This window comes from Glycine max, chromosome 7, assembly GCF_000004515.6.
Source record: "Glycine max cultivar Williams 82 chromosome 7, Glycine_max_v4.0, whole genome shotgun sequence".
Lineage (NCBI taxonomy): Eukaryota > Viridiplantae > Streptophyta > Magnoliopsida > Fabales > Fabaceae > Glycine > Glycine max.
The window spans coordinates 35,968,946-35,990,328 of record NC_038243.2 but is presented as its reverse complement, the minus strand read 5'-3'; the positions used below and the strand labels follow the sequence as shown (position 1 = coordinate 35,990,328).

The 21,383-nt window shown below is 32.8% G+C and overlaps 2 protein-coding genes, 1 non-coding gene and 1 pseudogene across 3 annotated transcripts; 3 read left to right on the top strand and 1 right to left on the bottom strand.

The window, feature by feature from the left end:
- Window positions 1-891: 891 nt before the first annotated feature.
- TRNAT-AGU (transfer RNA threonine (anticodon AGU)) lies at window positions 892-965 on the top strand. Its single transcript has one exon. It is a non-coding gene; the product is annotated as a tRNA-Thr (tRNA).
- A 69-nt stretch (window positions 966-1,034) lies between these two features.
- Window positions 1,035-4,096, bottom strand: LOC100806189 (protein PLANT CADMIUM RESISTANCE 8-like). The gene is given in 5 exon segments (NM_001255118.1): window positions 1,035-1,817; window positions 2,481-2,546; window positions 3,030-3,194; window positions 3,367-3,430; window positions 3,792-4,096. Coding segments are annotated over 5 exon segments (768 nt in total). The 5' UTR covers window positions 4,073-4,096; the 3' UTR covers window positions 1,035-1,625.
- Window positions 4,097-10,705: 6,609 nt separating this feature from the next.
- Window positions 10,706-15,031, top strand: LOC100786721 (G-type lectin S-receptor-like serine/threonine-protein kinase B120). Its single transcript, XM_003528376.5, has 7 exons — window positions 10,706-12,114; window positions 12,452-12,562; window positions 12,683-12,906; window positions 13,124-13,334; window positions 13,457-13,694; window positions 13,802-13,949; window positions 14,431-15,031. Exons 1-7 carry the CDS (start codon window positions 10,803-10,805, stop codon window positions 14,734-14,736), a joined length of 2,550 nt encoding a protein of 849 aa, XP_003528424.1. The 5' UTR covers window positions 10,706-10,802; the 3' UTR covers window positions 14,737-15,031.
- Window positions 15,032-16,319: 1,288 nt separating this feature from the next.
- LOC100786201 (pentatricopeptide repeat-containing protein At2g17140-like) lies at window positions 16,320-19,842 on the top strand (annotated as a pseudogene).
- The last annotated feature ends 1,541 nt before the right edge of the window (window positions 19,843-21,383 follow it).

Here is a 21,383-nt window from a genome sequence, read left to right as displayed (position 1 = left end):
TACCAACCGAAGGAGATTTCAAATGTAATTTATGGATGTTTCCAAGCACTTTCAACTTAATTAGAGGAGTGATAGCAAAATACTATTTAAGCCACACTTTTTATTATTATTTATTTATTTTTATATAAATTAAAATAATTATGTTGAATGAGAGCGATTTTAGGAATTATTTTTCAGAGTGTTTTTACGAGTTTTCTTTAGATGGGAGTGTTTTTTTTTTTTAAAAAAAAAAATTAACATCCTATCTCTTCTAATTTATCATTTTTATTTCTAAATAAAATTTCAATATTTTTTTAAAAAACATTATCAATAATTAAAAATAATCTTACAATATGATAATAAACTATTTATCATAAATTAAAAATATAATATATATTTTAAAATAAAATAAACATTTATCCTTTACACAAGTTAGAATACTAGTTTTTTTTTAAAATTATAAAATTATTAAAAACATTAAATAAAATATTTAATCCATAAATTTTTATGATTTATAACAAATTTCAATTAGTAGGATATTGAGATATTAAAAAAAAACGTATGGTAAGTTGCTTAAAAAAAGTGGTAAGAATGTTGCTATCATTTCTCTTCAAATTAAATAAATTCAAAAACAAAGGTAAAAAAAAGACAAATACAAAAACAAAATGAGAAAAGTACATTGATGGTAGCTTGGTGATTGAAGCAACAAGGACATGCACATATGATTTTGGGATTTCATTCTCAAATCCTGAAATGAAAACCCTACAAAGTACCAAGCCTCACCATCTCCCTTGACCGAAAAAAAGAAAATTGAAAAAGGCTATTCTGAATCTCATGCGTTGAACAACGTGCCAAATGTTATGTCTAATGATTTAGTTTATGTATATAACTTTGATTCAAGCATCAAGCAAAGCTTTCATAGCTCAGTTGGTTAGAGCACCCGTTTAGTAAGCGGGAGGTCTTGAGTTCGACTCTCAATGAAAGCATTGTTGTTTTACTTTGCCATAATTGTTTTATTTTTACTCCAAAATAAATGGTGCTGAATTTCTTAAATCTTTTCATCAGAAGAAACTTTCTATTAGGAGCCACGGAGTACTTAATGGTTTCTTACAAATTATTGAACCTTCTTATACAAAAAATGGAGACTATAAACATTAGACTTAATTGAACCCAACAACAAACATATTGTTCCAAAATTCTGTAAGAATCGGGCCCTTCAAGTGCATGAATAAGTTCAAATTATGAACACTCAATCTATTGAACAGATGCACAACATGATGGCATTCTTGTACCATCATAAAACTAATCAAACTATATTACTGGGATGGCAAAATTATAACTACCCTATTAGTTGAAACTGAAAGAAGATTATGCACATGAGCATATTAACATCTCCCTCCCCAAAGGGAATTTGTAACAGAACAATGTTGTTCTCTGTGCTTAATTGTTAACAATTTGTTTTGTTTCCTAGTGCTTCCAACAACATAGTCCTTAGTATGAACCTTCTATAAATGCATCAAGGAATGCTCATTACATTTCTTCTCAGAAAGAAATTCAATGGGAACTTGAAATGTGTGGCGAAGATACATGGTAACTGAATTTTAAGATGATGAAGTGTTGTTTCAAATCTTCCTCACTACCTTGAATTAAGGTGGACTGCTGACATTTGTGTTTGTTTTTGTTTCCAATGAACTTTCATCGTTGACGGAGACAATAGAAGGAGGATTTAACTCGAAAAATCCTTTGCTTTTTTGGCTAAAGCCACCAATGCATATTTTGTCACCCCGACCATGCCAAGTTCCATCTCGAACATTGTTCATCTCAAGCGTTCTAGACTCCTGCATCATATTACCAAGATGCAAATGTTTAGTATCAGGATTGACACTAGTTATAGTATGCTCCATTTTGGTTATGGCCACCATTAATTTTATGCATATTATAACATCTTTTTGAGCATATCCAATGCAAGTTTTGGAGAGTTTTTTAAGTTTGAGAACTGGTTTTTATTCAGGATCAGTATAGGATGACAATTACACGGCTTCCAGCTGGAAGAGCATGTTCTTGTACAAGCAACCAGATCTTATGATTAAAAAAGCACTTTGTGACATAATATGTAGGACTCATTTTAAGTTCTTAGATGATTTGCACTATTGTTAAAAAGTTCTTAAATATGACGTGCATAACAAGATTTACTAAAAACTAGAAAGAGAACATGTGCACAGCACGGGCAGTGAGAGAAATTGGAAAGACAAGAAAAAAGAAAAAAGCAAAGCAGAACAGAGAGCCCGTTTTTCAATAAACAAAAAATAATAATAAAAGGTGAGAGTGTAGTTTTGTGACAGCTGAAATATTGTTTGGTTGCTGGACAGTTTTATAAAATACTATTGATGAGTTAAGAACATTCACCTTAAGGACACATACTAGTTTTTGTCAAATATGAAAATCAAAATATATAATTCAAGACAACTTAATTGAGAAGGGAAGGAGATTTCAAAAATGACCTGACATAATGTACAACAAGGACAGGCGAAATGGTAAACGCAATCGTCCATGGAACTATCACTACCCTGAAAAGGTTACAAATAAATAGTGCATTAGTTTGTCAAAGTATATATCACACTAAAAGCAAATGAATCAATAACTCTGTAATATTGCATTTCAATCCACAGAGTAGGAAGTTATATGACTCAATGTCAACCATATTTACCCCACTAATGCACATGGATGCAGAAACACATAAAATTTTCTGAATCCCCCATCAATAAATCCAAACAAATCATACTGAAAAGTGTTGGAGTACAAGTGTGAATTCCCAACAAAAAGATCAGAAGCAACACAACAGAATAGTTTAACTAATACTCAGTAACTTCATAATTTTATATGATCGAATAATAGTACTGATTTCATTGCAGATATTTATAGTAACTGAGTAAGTATTACACAATTATAAAACAAACAAAAGATAAGACCCGTGATGCAAAGAAGAAAACATTTACACACCTAACAACATTGTATTCATAAACAAGGAAAATGTTACAGAAAATAGTCACCATGATGTTGAATTTCTTTCTTAAACGTGTCCGGAAGAATCCTAAATATGCTCCAACAGAAACAACGAAGGCAACAGTCAGGTACAGATAACAGTGACGTCTCGTGACAGCAAAGGCAATGAAGTTAAGAAAGGCACCAACAGCAAGAAGAAAATAAATTGCTGCCTGCAAGATAAGGCAAGGAATGAAGTTCAAAATTACCTATAGAAAACTGTCAATTCTAAACACAGAATCACTTTTCAGACTTCTAAACTAACTATGTTTTTTTTTTATAACTTTTACCAACCCAAACGATGTTTAATCAACTTTCCAATCAATGCTAATTTTGTGTAAATACCTGAATATAGCAAGAACCAAAACCAGCTCTCTTCATGTTTTTCCCAAATCGGTAGCAAGGACAACTGTAACACCCACCCAAATGAACTATTATTATTTTCAGACATGAAAATATACTGGAAAAAATAACTGATGCAGAGAAATATTGAAGCTGCACTCTATAACAAATAACTTAATAGGACAATAAAGGACTAAAATAATAATAAAAAAAAATCTTTTTATATTAGCTAAGCTCATCTCAATACCTTTTCTACAAAAATAATAATATAAAAAGTCTTTTTTAATCTGTTACATTTCATCAGAAAATAATATATATAATCCAAAAGACAAGACAAATTAACCTCTCAAAATGAACCATTCTCTGAATATATATCCCATAAGAAAAAGAAGTACATAGCAAAATTTGTATTATAAACAATTCATTACCACGTGGATTCAATAGCTATGCGATGATCATCAAAACAATCAAGAACTTCACCCTCCCACATCCTCAGAACACCACCAAACTCACCACCCTCCTCCTTTTCTTCTTCTTCTTCTTCTTCTTCTTCCTCTTCAGCTCCCAGCTTTCCCCATTTTCCATGTGCAGCTCGCAAAGCCACTGTGGAACAAAGCATGTCAAAGTCCAAAACCGCCACACCCTCCACCAACCTCTCTTTGACTTCTTCCTCCATTGCCCTCTCTTGCTTCTTCTCCAAATCCCCCATTGCACCAAATCAAATTAAGTTCCCTCTACACGCACCTTTGGTGGCTTTGCTTTGTGGGTTTTCAATATAATCAATAAAAGAAAGAGAAAAAGTTAGTTATTTATATTATTATTATTAAAAGAACAAGATAAGATAACAACGATTCTTTTGTTGCTGGCTGTGCGTTGACACGTTCATGAATCTCTCTTAGGTTGGCGGGAAATTATTGTTGTAGGACCTAAAATATGTATCCATTATAAGGAGTGCAGCTGTTGCCACGTGGAAAGTGGAATATAGTAGCTGTGTTTTGTTTTCTCCACTTTTATACGAAATTAACGGTGTGCTAGCTGCTACCAATTTGTTCTTATCTTATTTGCACTACAATTGAGAAAATACTTTATAGTAATTAATTAACTAATTGGCTACCAACAAGTTTAAGTATCTGGTAGATGACTGGTTTCTTAACTATGCTGTTATCTGAAGGTGTGTAAGAAAATGATTTTGTTGAAAAAAAATAAAATTTATTTTAATGATTTTTATGTTTTGAGGATTAGTTTCATTTTTTTGGGCTATGAGAATATCTACTTACAGCTAAAAAAACAATAACCAGTTGGTTTTTGGTTTCTACGTTTTGTTTTAGCAGTCAGACAGAGTTTGCTAACAATAAACGAAATCGAATATTAGAAGCCAATTCCATACTTAACTACCAAAAATAGAATCCACTTCATGCCATATTGCCTCCTCGAAAATTTGCTTTGCGTAGGATAGGGAAAGGTAGGATAATGGACAAACTTATAAGACAACGGGACAAGAACATCATCACTGAAATGGTATTATTATGACAGATTGAATTGAATATTATCGGGTAATTGCAGAAGAATCGTGTGTAATGATCGTAGTTGGAAATGGAGTATTAAGTAAGAGGTTGTTATAAATCTTTTCAACACAAAATTAAATTGTGTGTGAGATTAATTAGTTTATAATATTTATTATTCACACATTAACAGTTTATGTACCTCTAAACTAATCTCAGAAACGATTTAATTTTGTGTTGAAAAAATTTATAATAACCTTTTACTTTAAAACACCAACTACGATCTTTACAATGTGTGAATAATTATTTTGAATTTTTTGGTCAACAATATATGATTATAGATTCATGATTTGTTGACCAAAAAATCATGACTTTAATTATAAAAACTATTTTGAATTTAATTCCAAAGTTGTAAGATCAAAATTGTAAAAATATTATTATAATAATTATTTTTGAATTTAATTCTAAAATTGTAAATTCCATAATAAAGTTTGACTTGCTTGAAAATAACATTATAAATATAATAAACATTGACTAAGGAAATTTTGTAAGTAGATTAAAGTTTGAGGTCTTCAAGATCTCAGCTAATAAGATTTAGATAACGCAAAAAGTGAGTGAATATTTACTAAAGATACCTTGACATTCAAATAAGTAACGATTCAAATGTGGGAGGTTTGGGTAGCATGAGATTATGTGAGTGTTTGTTTGTAAATGTTTTTTTTTTAAGTATTCTCATGTATTTTAAGAAAAATATATTGGATTAATAATTAAATATTTTTATATATCCAGGGAATATTTAAAATATATGTTTGGTTCATATTATTTATTTTCCTAAAAATATATGTTATATTATTTAAATATCCTTTTGTATTAAAGAAATTATTATATTTTATATCAACAATTAATTATATCATGAATCAATCCTATATAATGCCAATGTTCTGCATCACTCAAACATACATATATATGAAATTAAATTCTAAATTAAAACACAGTTGAAAATGCTTTGCACATTGTATAATTTTCAAGTGGATATCATCAAGCCAAAATAAAATATGATTTATATAGTAGCGAGAATATAACACTAACGAGAATAATAGAATTGGCATGTAAGTAGACGAGTAGTGGATAGTAGATATTGGTAGCAAGAGTATTAGCGTGTTTGGTTGGGCTTTCAGCCCACTTGACGTGCTTCAACTTTGAAGCTAAAAATACTAGCTTTTGTGTTATTTTTTTAAATTTGGGCATGGATTTGTTACAAGACGTGAATCTTGACTTGAAATCAAACACCTACTATAATAGTATTTTTAAGCAATAAATCAGACTTCCATCACATAGGAATCCACCTTGACATTACTCACAAGAAATCAAATCAATAGAAAAATAAAATAAACATTACTAACAAATATGAGAAAACATATTTTTGTCTTTATATTCTTAGAAATCCAATAAGATTATGTGAAGCAAATGCTCCATAGATTTTAATTCCCAGGTCATCTCAAACTCGACATTGTTTTTATTCTATTATGTCATCAAAGTATCATTTTGATATTCTCATTCTCATAGTCCTCAAGTACATCATTTTGATGTTATCTACTCAATGTAGCCTTTGATAGATTTTTCGAGCAAGACCTTCTTAATGTTTTTGCAATATGGTAAAATTGAGATCTTCATAAGGAGACACTAACTTCATCAATAGATAGGTTTCTTTCAAATCTTGTGAAGTTTCTCACTTGAAAGCATAGTTGAGACATTCATTATGAGCTTGCTACGAACTCATCAGAACACTTGACATGTTTTGCTTTTTGTATATCTTTCATTTGTAGATATGTTGCCTTGCATAGGTTTCCTGCATCTGATGTTGAGCTTTGAGATAGTTCTTTGATGTAGATGGAAGGCCACTAAATGTTTTTCTTACAAGAATGCTTTGATGAGATGACATGATAGACTTGTATTCCAAACATTTTGGTGCGAGCTTGTTGTGTTTGCTATTATTTTTTTTATTTATTTCTTTGACCCTTTGAATGATCAAAATGACTTTTGATGTCTTTATGAAAGTTATAGAGAATGATATCCTTGACATTCAAGCACTGGTCTCATGTCATTTGGACCACTACAACATAAGCAATCTTCAAAGCATTGTAGTTGTGTTATATCATGCCGACAAAATGACATCTTTATCTTAATCATCAATTTACTCCAAGATACAAGCCATATTAGCTCACAACTTCTTTATGAAGGATGTAGATATTCTATTAGCTTTCCACAAACACTAAGATCGTCTCAAATAAACTTCTATAGCTAAAGCAATCTTCAATTTACTGCACATATCAAGCTGTCCAGGTATATTATCTTTTGCAACTTTAGGCTCAATTTTATTGATGATCTAGGTTGTATCAGATCATGACTTGTTCATGAAAGATGAAGATCTTTCTTTAATATTTCCATATCCATCAAGAACAACTCAATTGCATTTCTGAAACTCCAGATACAATGTCTAGAGTAAACTTATTCTATCAATGAAATTTCATTCTAAGTGTGTTGCAACAATGTTGTTCTTTATGTTATGTTCATTGTTCAAAACTTCATGTTTGCAATATTTTTCTTGTCCTTTAGTTGTTGATCACTTCTCATGGCTTGAAGTTTTTATCTTCATCCAATGAACGTGTTGATTTCTTCATTGTAGTGCACAACCAAAACCACTTTAAGTCTTCATTTGACCTTTCAAGATTATCATTCTTTTTTGAGTGACTCATGATAGCCTTGAGTTTTCTTCAATTGTTATTCTTCCTAGAACTTGTCTTTTTTGAATACACATAAACAAATTCATCAGTAGGCATAAACTCAGAAGGCTTATGATTTGTGTTCAGGAGATTTGTCATAATTAAAACACCAAGGTTTTGGACTCAATAGTTTTCGATCTCCTCAGTCGTCTTCAACAACATGATATTCAAATGGGTTGTTATCCTTTATAGTAAATGGTGAAATCGAAACAACAAAGTTTGGGACCAAGTTGATACAAATCCAAAAACAATAGCAAATTATTTATCTGAGTGCTTATCAGTTCGTGCTCCCACTTCCACTCACGCTTCATGTTCATCTTCTTCAACCACATTGTGGTCTCCTCCAATATCGGGCTCCATAAAATGCAACCTTGATGCTACCATATTCGAAGATCAAAACAGTTTCAACATTGAGATTTGCTTGAAAGATGGTCATGGTTCTTTTATAAAGGCTAGAACTGAGTTTCACCTAGGTATTCCTCAAGCTTAAGAAGTTGAGGCTTTTATACTCCAACAAGCTCTTATTTGGACTCAACAACAACAAATTCAAAATATAGTCTTTGAAGTTTATTCAAGACACTCTAATGCAACTAAGTTGGGTCAAAGTGAATTTCATTCTCTTATTACCAGATGTAGGAACCTTCTTTTTTCATCTCAAAACTTGTGAATGTTTAGTTAAGAGACAAGTTAATCTTGTGACCCACAAACTTGTTAGGACATCAAGATTCCATACCAACTCTCATAATTTCATTCGTATTTCACACCACTGCATTCATCACTATCCTTAATAAAATGATATGATTATCTTTATTTAAAAAACTATTTATTAAATAAATTCAATTATATTTATACTCAATTAATCACTTATTCAAGTAGATGTGTATTGTACAATTCTTGAATATAGGATAATATTTTTCCTAATATTTTAACATTCACATAATACAGAGGACTGTGCCTCAGCTAGTAAATAAGTTGAAGAAGAAATATTCCATACAATATTATTTCTATATTGGTGTTCTTCTTCTCCAGTCTCACACGCTCCCTTCTTCTTCTTCTTCTTCTTCTTCTTCTTCTTCTTCTTCTTCTTCTTCTTCTTCTTCTTCTTCTTCTTCTTCTTCTTCTTCTTCTTCTTCTTCTTCTTCTTCTTCTTCTTCTTCGATAATTATAAAAAAGTATCATCCCATTTTTATTATTTTAGGTAAGTCCCAGGTCTCTTTTCAATCTTTTGTTTTTTCACGATTCTTTTTCCGTTTCTTTTCTTTGTGATTGAAAATTTCACCACAACGTGGATCATCCCGACAAAAAAATATTCCAAAGTTTAGGTTGGTACATGGAGTCTTCGCATTTTCATCGGGAGCCATGAAATGATCGATTAAGGATTTTTTTTTTTAAATTACTAAATCAGGATAAATCTTAAATAAATACTTATAAATATATAAATTATTGAATATAACACGACTTTGAATTCAAAGTCATAAATTATTTTATGATTTTCTTACCTAACAAAATTTATATATTTTTTTTAAAATATGATTTCTAAATTATTTACGACCTTAAAGTTTTAAATAATTTTATTTAAATTAATATTTTTATTTTTAGTTTTATTTTATATTTTTTATATTTTTTATATTGTTTTATTTAATATTTTTTTCTTTCTTTTATCTTTTATTTAACATTTTTTATATTATTTTAATGTTAAGGATTTTCTTCATGTTGTGGTAGATTTCAACGTGTTCAATTTAAAGTACATATAATCATAGCTTCATTTCATTGGTGTTTTATTTATAGAAAATATATTAAATAAAATAATATATAAAAATATTAAATAAAACTAAAATTTTATTTAAATTAATATTTTTATTTAATATTTAATATTTTTTAATATTATTTTATTTAATATTTTTATATTTTTCTTTATTTTTTATTTAATATTTTCAATATTATTTTATTTAATATATTTTTTGTAAATAAAACACTAATAAAATGAAATTGTAATTATATGTATGACTTTAAAATCGAGCTCGTTGGAATATATTATAATTAGGAAAAAAATCCTTAATATTAAAAGAATTTAGAAAATATTAAATAAAATATAAAAAGTAAAAAAAAATATTAAATAAAAAATATTAAATAAAAAAATATTAAATAAAACAAAGAAATAAAAATATTAATTTAAATAAAATTATTTATGATTTTAAAGTCATATTAAAAAGAATTAAAAAATCATAATTTTTTTATAACTTCAGTAAAAAAAATCCTAAAATAATTTAGGACTTTAAACTCAAAATTTATGAAATATCTTACAACTTATTCTTTTTTTGTTATTTATTTAAAATTTACTCTTATTTTAATAATTTTTTTTATAAAAAAAAGTACATGGTTTCGCCGTTAAAGTCTATATATTACTCAAACTTAATAAAATACATTCATTGAATACAACTTGCCAATTCTGAGGGAATAAAAATTGAAAAGAAAATATTATTCAATAAGTATCTGCTACGTAGAAGATTCCCACTGTCAAGTTTCAACCTCGTGCTTCATTAACAACCCTCGTGCTTCAATATACCCATATCTTTTCACCTAATCATGTGCCTGCTCTTACAACTTACTGTTTCGTATTATTCAATTATCGGGTAAATAATGTTTTTGTCTCCTAAATTTGTAAATTCGTAACTATTTAACGAAAATTTCACTTAATGCTTACGTAAAAGGTTCGATAACTTTGTATGTTCTGTATATAATTTGATGATAGATTAATTTTTGAAATTTATAATTTAATGTGAAATCAATTATTAAAAATAATAATTTAATATTAAATAGATAAAATTATCACACGTTTTTTAGTTTTATGAACTCAGAATTTTTGTTTTTTTTCTAAAACTAAATGATTACCTATTTACATTTCAGGAATAAATATAAATATGATATTTATCCTTTAATTATCACTATCACCTAAACTGGTCAAAGTCAAACCCATTCTCACTATTTTCATCATTCACGACAACGTAGCAGGCTTGGTCATATAAGAGCAGCATTAGGCGGCGTTGAAGCTTGTTCTTTTTCATCTTTGATATTTATTTATTATTCACTCACTTTTCATTTCCAAAACACCAAACCACGTAGTCCTCTCTGTAATCCCAAGAAGGACACGGTCATGACCACCAAACGCAAACATGCAAATTTTCTGCTTCCTTTATTCTTCTTCTTCTTCTTCTGTTCTCACACTTTGTTCTCTCATGCAGCCGATTCCATCACAGGAGATACAGTAATCAGAGACAACGATGGTGGTGATACTTTGGTGTCCAAAGACCTCACCTTTGAAATGGGTTTCTTCAGTTTCGATAACTCTTCAAGATACGTTGGGATTTGGTACCACGAGATTCCGGTTAAAACATTCATATGGGTTGCAAACAGAGAAAAACCCATCAAAGGAAGAGAAGGTTTGATCCAAATCAAAACTGACGGCAACTTGGTTGTCCTCGATGGAGAGAGAAACGAGGTGTGGTCAACAAACATGTCAATTCCAAGGAACAACACAAAAGCTGTTCTTCGTGATGACGGCAACCTTGTTCTTTCGGAACACGACAAGGATGTGTGGCAAAGCTTTGAGGACCCAGTTGATACATTTGTGCCGGGTATGGCACTTCCAGTTAGTGCTGGAACGAGCATGTTCAGGTCGTGGAAATCAGCAACGGATCCTTCACCGGGAAACTACTCAATGAAGGTTGACTCTGACGGGTCAACAAAACAGATTTTGATTTTGGAGGGAGAGAAAAGAAGAAGGTGGAGAACTGGGTATTGGGATGGTAGAGTGTTCACTGGTGTCTCCGATGTGACAGGAAGCTCTCTATTTGGTTTTGGAGTAACCACAAACGTTGAAGGAGAAGAATACTTTACATACAAATGGAATAGCCCTGAGAAGGTGAGGTTTCAGATAACTTGGGATGGGTTTGAGAAGAAGTTCGTGTGGGATGAAGATGGGAAACAATGGAATAGGACACAATTTGAGCCTTTTAATGACTGTGAGCATTATAACTTTTGTGGCAGTTTTGCAGTGTGTGATATGGGTAACTCTCCTGTTTGTAGTTGCATGCAAGGGTTTCAGCCAGTGCATTGGGAGGAGTGGAATAATAGGAATTGGTCAAGGGGGTGTGGGAGGAAGACTCCACTAAAGGCTGAGACTGAGAGAGCTGCTAATAGTAGTTCTTCTGGAGCTGAGGTTAGTGTTGGAGAAGATGGTTTCTTGGAGCAAAGGTGTACCAAGTTGCCGGATTTTGCACGGTTGGAGAATTTTGTTGGTTATGCGGATTGTCAGAGCTATTGTCTGCAGAATAGTTCTTGCACTGCTTATTCATATACTATTGGAATTGGGTGCATGATTTGGTATGGGGAGTTAGTCGATGTTCAACACACTAAAAATAATCTTGGAAGTTTACTCAACATCCGTCTTGCTGATGCTGATTTAGGTAACAATAACAGAGTATTTTGTCTATATTTTCATTCATTGATTAGTTTTTTTTTTAATTTTTTTAATTTTGATTTACAAATCCATCTTACATCCCATCTTATATGCATTCTTCCAATTTTCAATGCACAAGAAAACATTTGCTTAGTACATTAAATAAGAAAATCTTCCCATATTGCATATGGGGGGAGAATATCTGTTAATTTGTTGTCTATGCATGAATATGATGGGAAGGGAAACATCACTTCAAATTTCAGACAAGTTCTCACAAGTTTCCCTGATTGTCAGGTTATAATTACAACATATGATTTCTCTGTTTTCTCTGTTTTCAAATACAGGCGAAGGGGAGAAAAAGACCAAAATTTGGATAATATTAGCTGTTGTGGTGGGGTTGATCTGCCTTGGAATCGTTATATTTCTGATATGGAGGTTTAAGAGAAAACCTAAAGGTAATATATTTATTTTCCTAAGTATTTTTTCTTATCCCTTTGATGAATGAATGACAAGGTGTTACACACTGTATTTTAATATTGAGTTCTATATACTCTCTCTTCCTTTCTATTTGGCAGCAATTTCCTCAGCTTCTGGTTACAACAACAATAGCGAAATACCAGTCTTTGATCTAACGAGAAGTACAGGCTTATCAGAAATTTCAGGTGAGTTAGGCTTGGAAGGGAATCAACTAAGTGGAGCAGAACTTCCATTGTTCAATTTTAGCTACATTCTAGCAGCAACAAACAATTTCTCAGACGAAAATAAGCTTGGGCAAGGGGGATTTGGTCCTGTCTACAAGGTAAGAATTTAACACTTTAACTGTTTAAGCTTACCTTAAGAATGATATTATTTGTACAACAACTTCTTCAACAATGGGAGAGAAAAAGAGAAAAGTATACCATATGATATGTGATGCAAAGAGATAGAGAAAAAGGTGGTGTTGTATAAATTGTTGTATGAATACACAACTCTTTTTGGTAATAAAGGTTAATAGCTTCATGTATTCCATTTACCAGGGGAAGTTTCCAGGGGGAGAGGAAGTAGCTGTCAAGAGGCTTTCAAGAAAGTCTAGCCAAGGTTTAGAGGAGTTCAAGAATGAAATGGTGCTAATAGCCAAACTGCAACATAGAAATCTGGTTAGACTATTAGGATGTTGCATTCAAGGGGAAGAAAAGATTCTGGTATACGAGTACTTGCCAAACAAAAGCTTGGACTGCTTTCTATTTGGTATGTTTGTTCTCATTAACTATGCTATGCATATGCTTTTTCTGCATTTTAATTTAAGTAGGAAACAGAAGCAATCATTGCATGTTCTTAACAATTGGCTTGTTCTTATAACATCATGGCAGATCCAGTGAAGCAGACACAACTAGACTGGGCAAGACGCTTTGAAATAATTGAGGGCATTGCAAGAGGGCTACTTTATCTGCACCAGGATTCAAGACTTAGAATAATTCATCGCGATCTAAAAGCAAGCAACATTTTGTTGGATGAAAGCATGAATCCAAAAATTTCAGACTTTGGCTTGGCCAGAATATTTGGGGGAAACCAAAATGAAGCCAACACAAACAGAGTGGTTGGTACATAGTAAGTAACTAAGTTTCCTTTGATTTTACTTATTTGATAAATCATTATCTTAAATCTTACTAGAACTAGACTACTAATCTCTATATAACACTATATTTGTGATGCAGTGGTTATATGTCCCCAGAATATGCAATGGAAGGTCTGTTTTCAATTAAATCTGACGTCTATAGTTTTGGCGTATTGCTACTTGAGATTATGAGTGGCCGCAAGAACACTAGCTTTCGTGACACAGAAGACTCAAGTCTTATAGGATATGTGAGTAAATCCTATCTACATTACTTTGTGACTAAAACAACTTGCACATAAGTTAAAATTAAATAAAAAACTTTAATAAAAGTTGAAGTGCATAAGTTGATTTTACCTAGTAAGAGCTTTAGTGCTTATGTTATCAAGTTGCAAGTTTATGGTATAGCTTGAAAAATGCCCATCTTTGTGAATGTTTCGAAGGTGTCTTGAAAAGTTTCAAATTTATAAAATATTTGTGAAATTAACATTATTTGAAAGAGTTTAATGGTTATGAATGTAAAACAATTTTACATTATCATTTAATCTCAAATCATTATTTAGTATGTCTTTTAAAGTAAGTATTATAAAAATAAATAAACTTATCATATGTGATAGTTTCTAATTAAATAACTGTATAAAATTATTTTATATTATCAATCTATAACTTTTTTTCTCTATTTAAAATGTCTGATTTTAAGACTAATGCTTTATGATGAAAAAATGGATGTAGGCCTGGCACCTTTGGAGTGAGCAGAGAGTAATGGAGCTTGTTGATCCTTCCGTTCGAGATTCAATTCCAGAGAGTAAAGCGTTGAGGTTCATACACATAGGGATGTTATGCGTGCAAGATTCAGCATCTCGTAGACCAAACATGTCATCTGTGTTGTTGATGCTGGGAAGTGAAGCCATAGCACTTCCTTTGCCTAAGCAACCTTTGCTTACTACTTCCATGAGGAAACTTGATGATGGAGAATCTTATAGCGAAGGCCTTGATGTGTCAAATGATGTCACAGTTACAATGGTGACAGGGAGATAGAAGTGCTAATTACATTTTTCCCATTCCATTCAGTTTTGTTTAGACTCTTTTCCATCGGCAAAAGTACACAACAAAATTTTTTACCTCCCATTTGAAACAAGTTGAGAGTCCAAAAAAGTGCCTTGATTCCTGGTCAATGAAAGAATTCTTCTAGGTTGACGGTTCTTATGTGGGGATATCATTGAAAAACTAGCAGAATCTATGTACCGTGTAGCATTGTGCATTTTAATTTGTTTTCTGAGACGTGGACACGTGGTTTTGATATACTATCATGTATAAAGTTGTATATTGTTTACAATTGTTATATTCTTTGGGGGAGCATCTCATTTTTTAAATGTCTCTATGTTGAACTCACGTGTATGACTTGTCTCCAAATGGCATTTGTATTTTGATTTGTTTTTTTTTTTCTAGTCATAGTTTTGATATACTACCATGTATACAGTTGTATATTGTTGACAGATTATTATATTGTTGGAGGAGCATCTTCATTTTTAAATCTCTCTATGTTGAATACACGTATGACTTGTCTGGTACATGTCTCCAAATGGCATTTGGAGAATTTAAAAAGATTACTTTTTTAACAAGTGTCTCGCACCGTGTTATAATATTAACTAGTGCAATATTTTGTACTGTATCGCATTTGCATTTGATTTTTTTTCTTCTTTTTCCTGAGACATTTGGTTCTAGTGTATCATGTATAGAGTCGTATACTGTTAACAATGTTATATATTCTTGAACTTGAAGGAGTATCTTCAAGAATCGAGAAAAAAAAAAAAAGAGAAACTCTCGATAGAAAACACTTGTGACTTATCTATAATATATGTTCCTAAAAACTCTGTCGAGTTGAAAAAAAAGTTCCTAAAAGATCTTCCCAACTCCTATTCAAACAAACAGATTGCAAATTAAAGTTGAAAGAATTTTTTTCTTCCTTTAAAAATAATCTTTTTCAATGTCATTTCAATACTTGCATGAAGCGTATACACGAATAGCTTTTGAAAGTTTTTCAAACAATCTTCTCCCATTGGCACCTTTTATCTTAATTTAATTTTTTTCCCAAAAGAAAAAGAGTATTTCCAATGGTATACTCTTTCTTCGATTTTTTTTAACTCACTTTTTTTCTTAACTTTTTTGGTCAAATGGTGAAATTACTTAAGAATTAAAAAAACCAATCTTTCACAATACTTTATATTTTTATATTCTGTACTAAAAATAATATTTTAATATTAAGAATTAATTATTATATAAGAATAGTTCCTATTTCATGACTTTTAACTCAACTTATGCTAATAGTGCTCTTAAATAAGAACCAATTTTTATCTCTAGGAAGTGTCCAAACAATTACTGGTGGCTGGTAGAGTTCTAAAGTTGAAGATAAAAAATATAAATTTATAATAGTGTTCTAAACTAAGAACCGATTATTGTGTTTAAGATCCGTCCAAACAACTCCTCTTAGAGTTCTCAAAGTTGAAGATAAAACATATAAATTTATATTTAAAAATAAACTCTAAATTTATATTGTGTCGTAGTAAATACTTACCAAAAATGAGTATTTATTTATCCATGTGAACATGAGTATTTAGTTAACAGTAACTGTACCAAAATTAGAAACCTCCAAAAGCAGTTCCAAGTACCAACGAACCTCTGTTTTTACCTCTTGCATTGCGAGTCTAGTCACAACCCGAACCTCCCATGGATCAAACGACGAAGAAGCTGATAAAAGGCGTTTTGAAGAACACCAACAACCCAAAACTGGCATGGCATTTAGTCAAACACGTCCTCTCTTCCCCTCCATCTTCCTCTTCCACCACCACCACTCACACTCAACACCTAGTCACCATCACAAGTCACAACCCGCATCCTCGCCACCGCCAAAATGCACCACATTCCACACCCTTCCCTCACTTCCATGATCCGAGTCCTCACCCAATTGGGCCACGTCGACGAGGCCATTACACACTTGAAGTCCCTCAGAGCCCAATTCCCATTGCCCCCTCCTTTGTACTCCGACATGCTCGCCGCACGTGTCGCCCCTCAGACCTACCACTTCAACCTCCTCATCCACTCCCTCTGCGAGTCGCAGGCTTTCGATCAGGCCCTCCAACTGTTCGACAAAATGCCCCAAAAAGGATGCCGCCCCAATGAGTTCACCCTCGGGATCCTCGTTCAGGGGTTGCGCCGTGCTGGGCTCGTTAAACAAGCCTTATAGCTTGTTAACGATAAGAATGACAATTCGAGTGGTGTGGCTAACAGGGTTGTGTACAATACTCTTGTTTCCAGGTTTTGTAGAGAGGAGATGAATGATGAGGCTGAGAAGCTTGTTGAGAGGATGAGCGAGCAGGGTGTGTTGCCTGATGATGTTACTTTTAACTCAAGGATTTCGGCACTGTGTAGAGCCGGGAAGGTTATGGAGGCATCGAGGATTTTTAGAGATATGCAGATGGATGCGGAATTGCGGCTTCCTAGGCCCAATGTTGTAACTTTCAATTTGATGCTTAAGGGGTCCTGCAAGCATGGGATGGGGGATGCAAGGGGTTTGGTTGAGACCATGAAAAAGGTTGGGAATTTTGACTCTTTGGAAAGTTATAACTTATGGTTGTTGGGTTTGCTTGGGAATGGAGAGCTGTTGGAGGCTCGATTGGTTCTTGATGAAATGGCGGCTAAAGACATTGAGCCGAATGCTTACACATATAACATTATGGTGGATGGGCTGTGCAGGAACCATATGTTGTCGGATGCATGAGGGTTGATGGATCTGATGATGAAGAATGGGGTTTACCCTGATACGGTTACTTATAGTACCCTCCTGCATGGATACTGCAGCAGAGGGAAGGTTTTTGAAGCTAAAAGTGTTCTTCGTGAAATGATAAGGAATGATTGTCAGCCTAATACTTACACTTGCAACACATTGCTGGATAGCTTGTGGAAAGAGGGGAGGACCCTAGAGGCAGAGGAAATGCTGCAAAAGATGAATGAAAAATGCTATCAACCGGATACAGTGATCTGCAATATTGTAGTCAATGGTCTCTGTAGAAATGGAGAACTAAACAAAGCAAGGTTTTTAATTTGCCTGATGGAATCACATAGACAACTTCAATTAATGGACTTTGCAAAGTTGGGAGGCTAGAGGAAGCCAAAAAAAAGTTTATCGAGATGTTGGTAAAAAACCTGTGCCCTGATTCTGTGACCTATGATACGTTCATATGGAGTTTCTGTAAACACGGGAAGATATCATCGGCCTTCCACGTCTTGAAGGATATGGAGAGAAATGGTTGCAGCAAGACTCTTCAAACTTATAATGCATTGATCCTGGGTTTAGGAAGTAAAAAGCAAGTATTTGAAATGTATGGATTGAAGGATGAGATGAAAGAAAAAGGGATAAGTCCAGATATTTGTACTTATAACAATATTATCACTTGCCTCTGTGAAGGAGGAAACGCAAAGGATGCCATTTCTCTTTTACATGAAATGTTGGATAAGGGTATATCTCCTAATGTATCTTCCTTCAAAATATTGATTAAAGCTTTTTGCAAGTCTAGTGATTTTAGAGTAGCTTGTGAACTATTTGAGATAGCTTTGAGTATATGTGGCTACAAAGAAGCGTTGTACAGTTTGATGTTCAATGAATTACTTGCTGGGGGACAACTCTGAAGCAAAGGAGCTATTTGAAGTTTCATTAGATAGATATCTTACATTGAAGAATTTCATGTATAAAGATTTGATTGAAAGACTTTGCAAGGATGAAAGGTTGGCAGATGCTAATAGCCTTCTTCATAAATTGATTGATAAGGGATATGGCTTCAATCATGCATCAGTCATGCCAGTGATTGATGGCTTAAGTAAAAGAGGAAACAAGTGACAAGCGGATGAACTAGCAAAGAGAATGATGGAATTGGAATAGGAACATAGACCTGTTGATAGGACTTATTCAAACAGAAAGAGAGTCATTCCAGGAAAACTACATAAAGATGGTGGAAGTGACTGGCAGGACATAATTAACCAGTATGGCCATATGGGTGATGAAGATAATCAATTATTCCTTTTCTGGATTCTTTTCATCTGTGGTAAAAGCAAGGTTTTTAATTTGGTAGTTTGGATTTTTCATGGTCAAATTATTTATTCAATTTTTTTCTGTTGTATGTTGTCAGTCTTTCCATAATTAGCATCCTGAATTTCTGAACATGCCCACTAGTCTCGTTAAACATGATCTATGTATTTTCTATAAAAACTTTTGAACAATGAGAACTCATTACTGAATTTTGTAGGAGTGAAAACGTTTTTTAGATGAATGGAACAACACCATGTGATATATTCTACGGGCTTATTTCTACACCTTATTAGTTATAGTTTCCAACTCAACCTGGTTGACAACAGACATAAAGACATTTTACTTTTGCATTTTGTTCATCTTTGAAGAGCTGCTTTATCAAGTGACATTTTAAATAATCACTTATTATTAGTTCTGTCAAACTAAATGCAAACTTGGATCCTACCATTATCATTGAAACTTTGTCACAAGTTCTATAATTTCTATGGTTCTTTAATGAGTATCCACAATTTACTTATGCTGCATATTCTTCCATCTTCACTAATGATCTGTTACCTACTACAGGGATGCTGGCAGTGGAGTTGCACTGAAAACTCTTAAGCGTGTACTGAAAGGCTGGGCCCAAGGAAGTATATCTAGTTTGCAGCCTCAGCAGAATGATTTTCTTGATTACAATGATGGTAGTGGTTAATTGTTTGTTTTGTTCTTTTTGGATATGTTTACCCTTTTCTTATGTTTCAACCTCAAAGGTGGGGAGAGGAGGGAGTACAGATCAGAGAATGTAAAGGTTTGGGGTTGGAGATGTTGAAGACCTCTTTGCAGGTTTCACTCCTTTCAATCCCAAGGATAAGCAACACGAAAATTAATTCAACAACCCTGTTTGAGTTATGTAAATATTGATGTATACCCCCCCTTTTGAATATATGTCGAACAGTAACTCTGGCAAGTGAACAGAAAGGTTGTTTGATAATTGTTGGTCTGAATGGTCTCTTTATCATCTAACAGATTTTGTATGTACCTCAACTTGTAATTAATGATATTCTGAAGTCTTTATCATCTAACAGATTTTGTATGTACCTCAACTTGTAATTAATGATATTCTGAAGTCTTTATCATCTAACAGATTGTGTATGTACCATAACTTGTGTATATGAACACCACAATGGCTATCGGTAATTATTTTCCTTAATGTGGAAGTGGGAGATTTATTATAGGGTTAAATTATGATGGATCAAATATATGCAACGGAGTTATAGGGAAACCATGCATGTTATAGCCATGTGCATAAAGCAGAGCCAGCATTTCTAGGTTTTCAGTATTTTTGAACTAATAATATCCTTCTATCAATTGAATAGACAACCGAGAAGTAATAAAAGGGTTAGACCCAAGGTATGCATATCAGCTGAATAGTGGGAACGGGTCAGGTGGTTGTACATGAAAGAGGATGACTCCACTGAAGGCTGAGAGCTGATAGTTCTGGAACAGAAACAACTAGTATCAAGTAAGCCGGTTACTCGAGAATCCAAATTATTCTATTTCCTGTGATGATGTTAGCAATGTTTAGTGGTCAAATAGGAACATTTTCTTCTTTAGACATTTTACTTTTTTTCATCATGTGGGAATTAGAATTAATTCCTGTTTATCTACTTTTATCTATGTGGGGTATTCAGTTACAAAGTTTATTTTGTACACTGCGGGAAGTTCTGTTTTTTATTTTGTACCCTGGCCTTTTGAGGGAGGGAAAGCCTTTCAATAAGAGCCCTACTTCCTCTTTGCGACCTCATCACTTCAAAGCACAAACCAATTTCTTAGTCACCGGGCGGAGTGCACCTTTGGTACTTTGCTTATAGCTTTTTTAGGTTATCCAATAGACGGGAGGATTAGCTGTGGATCCCCCCTGCTTGCAGAAATGAATGGATCAGAAGGGGGGGATGGGTTCCATTTCCGGGCCGGGTGGATGTTCGATAAGATGGTCTGTTTTGTTGTGTAAGTGTATGAAGTTGCTGGATACTGTGAGAGCAAATCTGTGAAATAGTTCTAGTACTGCATAAGGGGTGCATGGTTAGGAACGAGGAGTTAGAGCAGTCTTGCTAATTCCAATTATAAAGAGCCCTTAGTCTTTATTTCCACTGACTAGCTTCTTAATTTTGATTTTTGATATACAAATCAATACTAATTTGTACATTAGTTTTCCTTGAGAAAATGCTTAAACTAAGTTGCCTTTTTTATCCAAATTAGCATTATCAGTCAACTGTCTTGCTAATTATAATTCAGATAAAATTATTGTTGTTCACGTTTGTGTTTTAGGGGCGAATAAAGTTGGGATTCTTCACGTTAGTATTAGGCTGTATGCGTTCATTTTGATTTTGTTTCTGACTAGGGTTTTTAATTGGGGTTTTATATTCACTATTTCATTGATTATAATTTATTTTTTTAATTTCAAGTTACAAATTTTAATTTAAAAATTGGTGTAAAATCAACCTTCGCATATATTATTCATGTAAGATGTTTTAAGGCCGAGTGGTAGTTTCATATGGCTCACTCTTTAGCCACATCAGCATCAGTTAACAGTATCAAGTTTAAGACAAAGATTAAAAATAAT

What these genes read in the sequence shown, in the direction of transcription:
- LOC100786721 (XM_003528376.5), top strand. Translation starts at nt 10,803, where the DNA reads ATGACCACCAAACGCAAACATGCAAATTTTCTGCTTCCTTTATTCTTC. An exon ending in GATTTGGTCCTGTCTACAAG is followed by an intron (nt 12,907 to 13,123) that starts GTAAGAATTTAA and finishes TCCATTTACCAG; the next exon opens with GGGAAGTTTCCAGGGGGAGA. An exon ending in ACTCAAGTCTTATAGGATAT is followed by an intron (nt 13,950 to 14,430) that starts GTGAGTAAATCC and finishes AAATGGATGTAG; the next exon opens with GCCTGGCACCTTTGGAGTGA.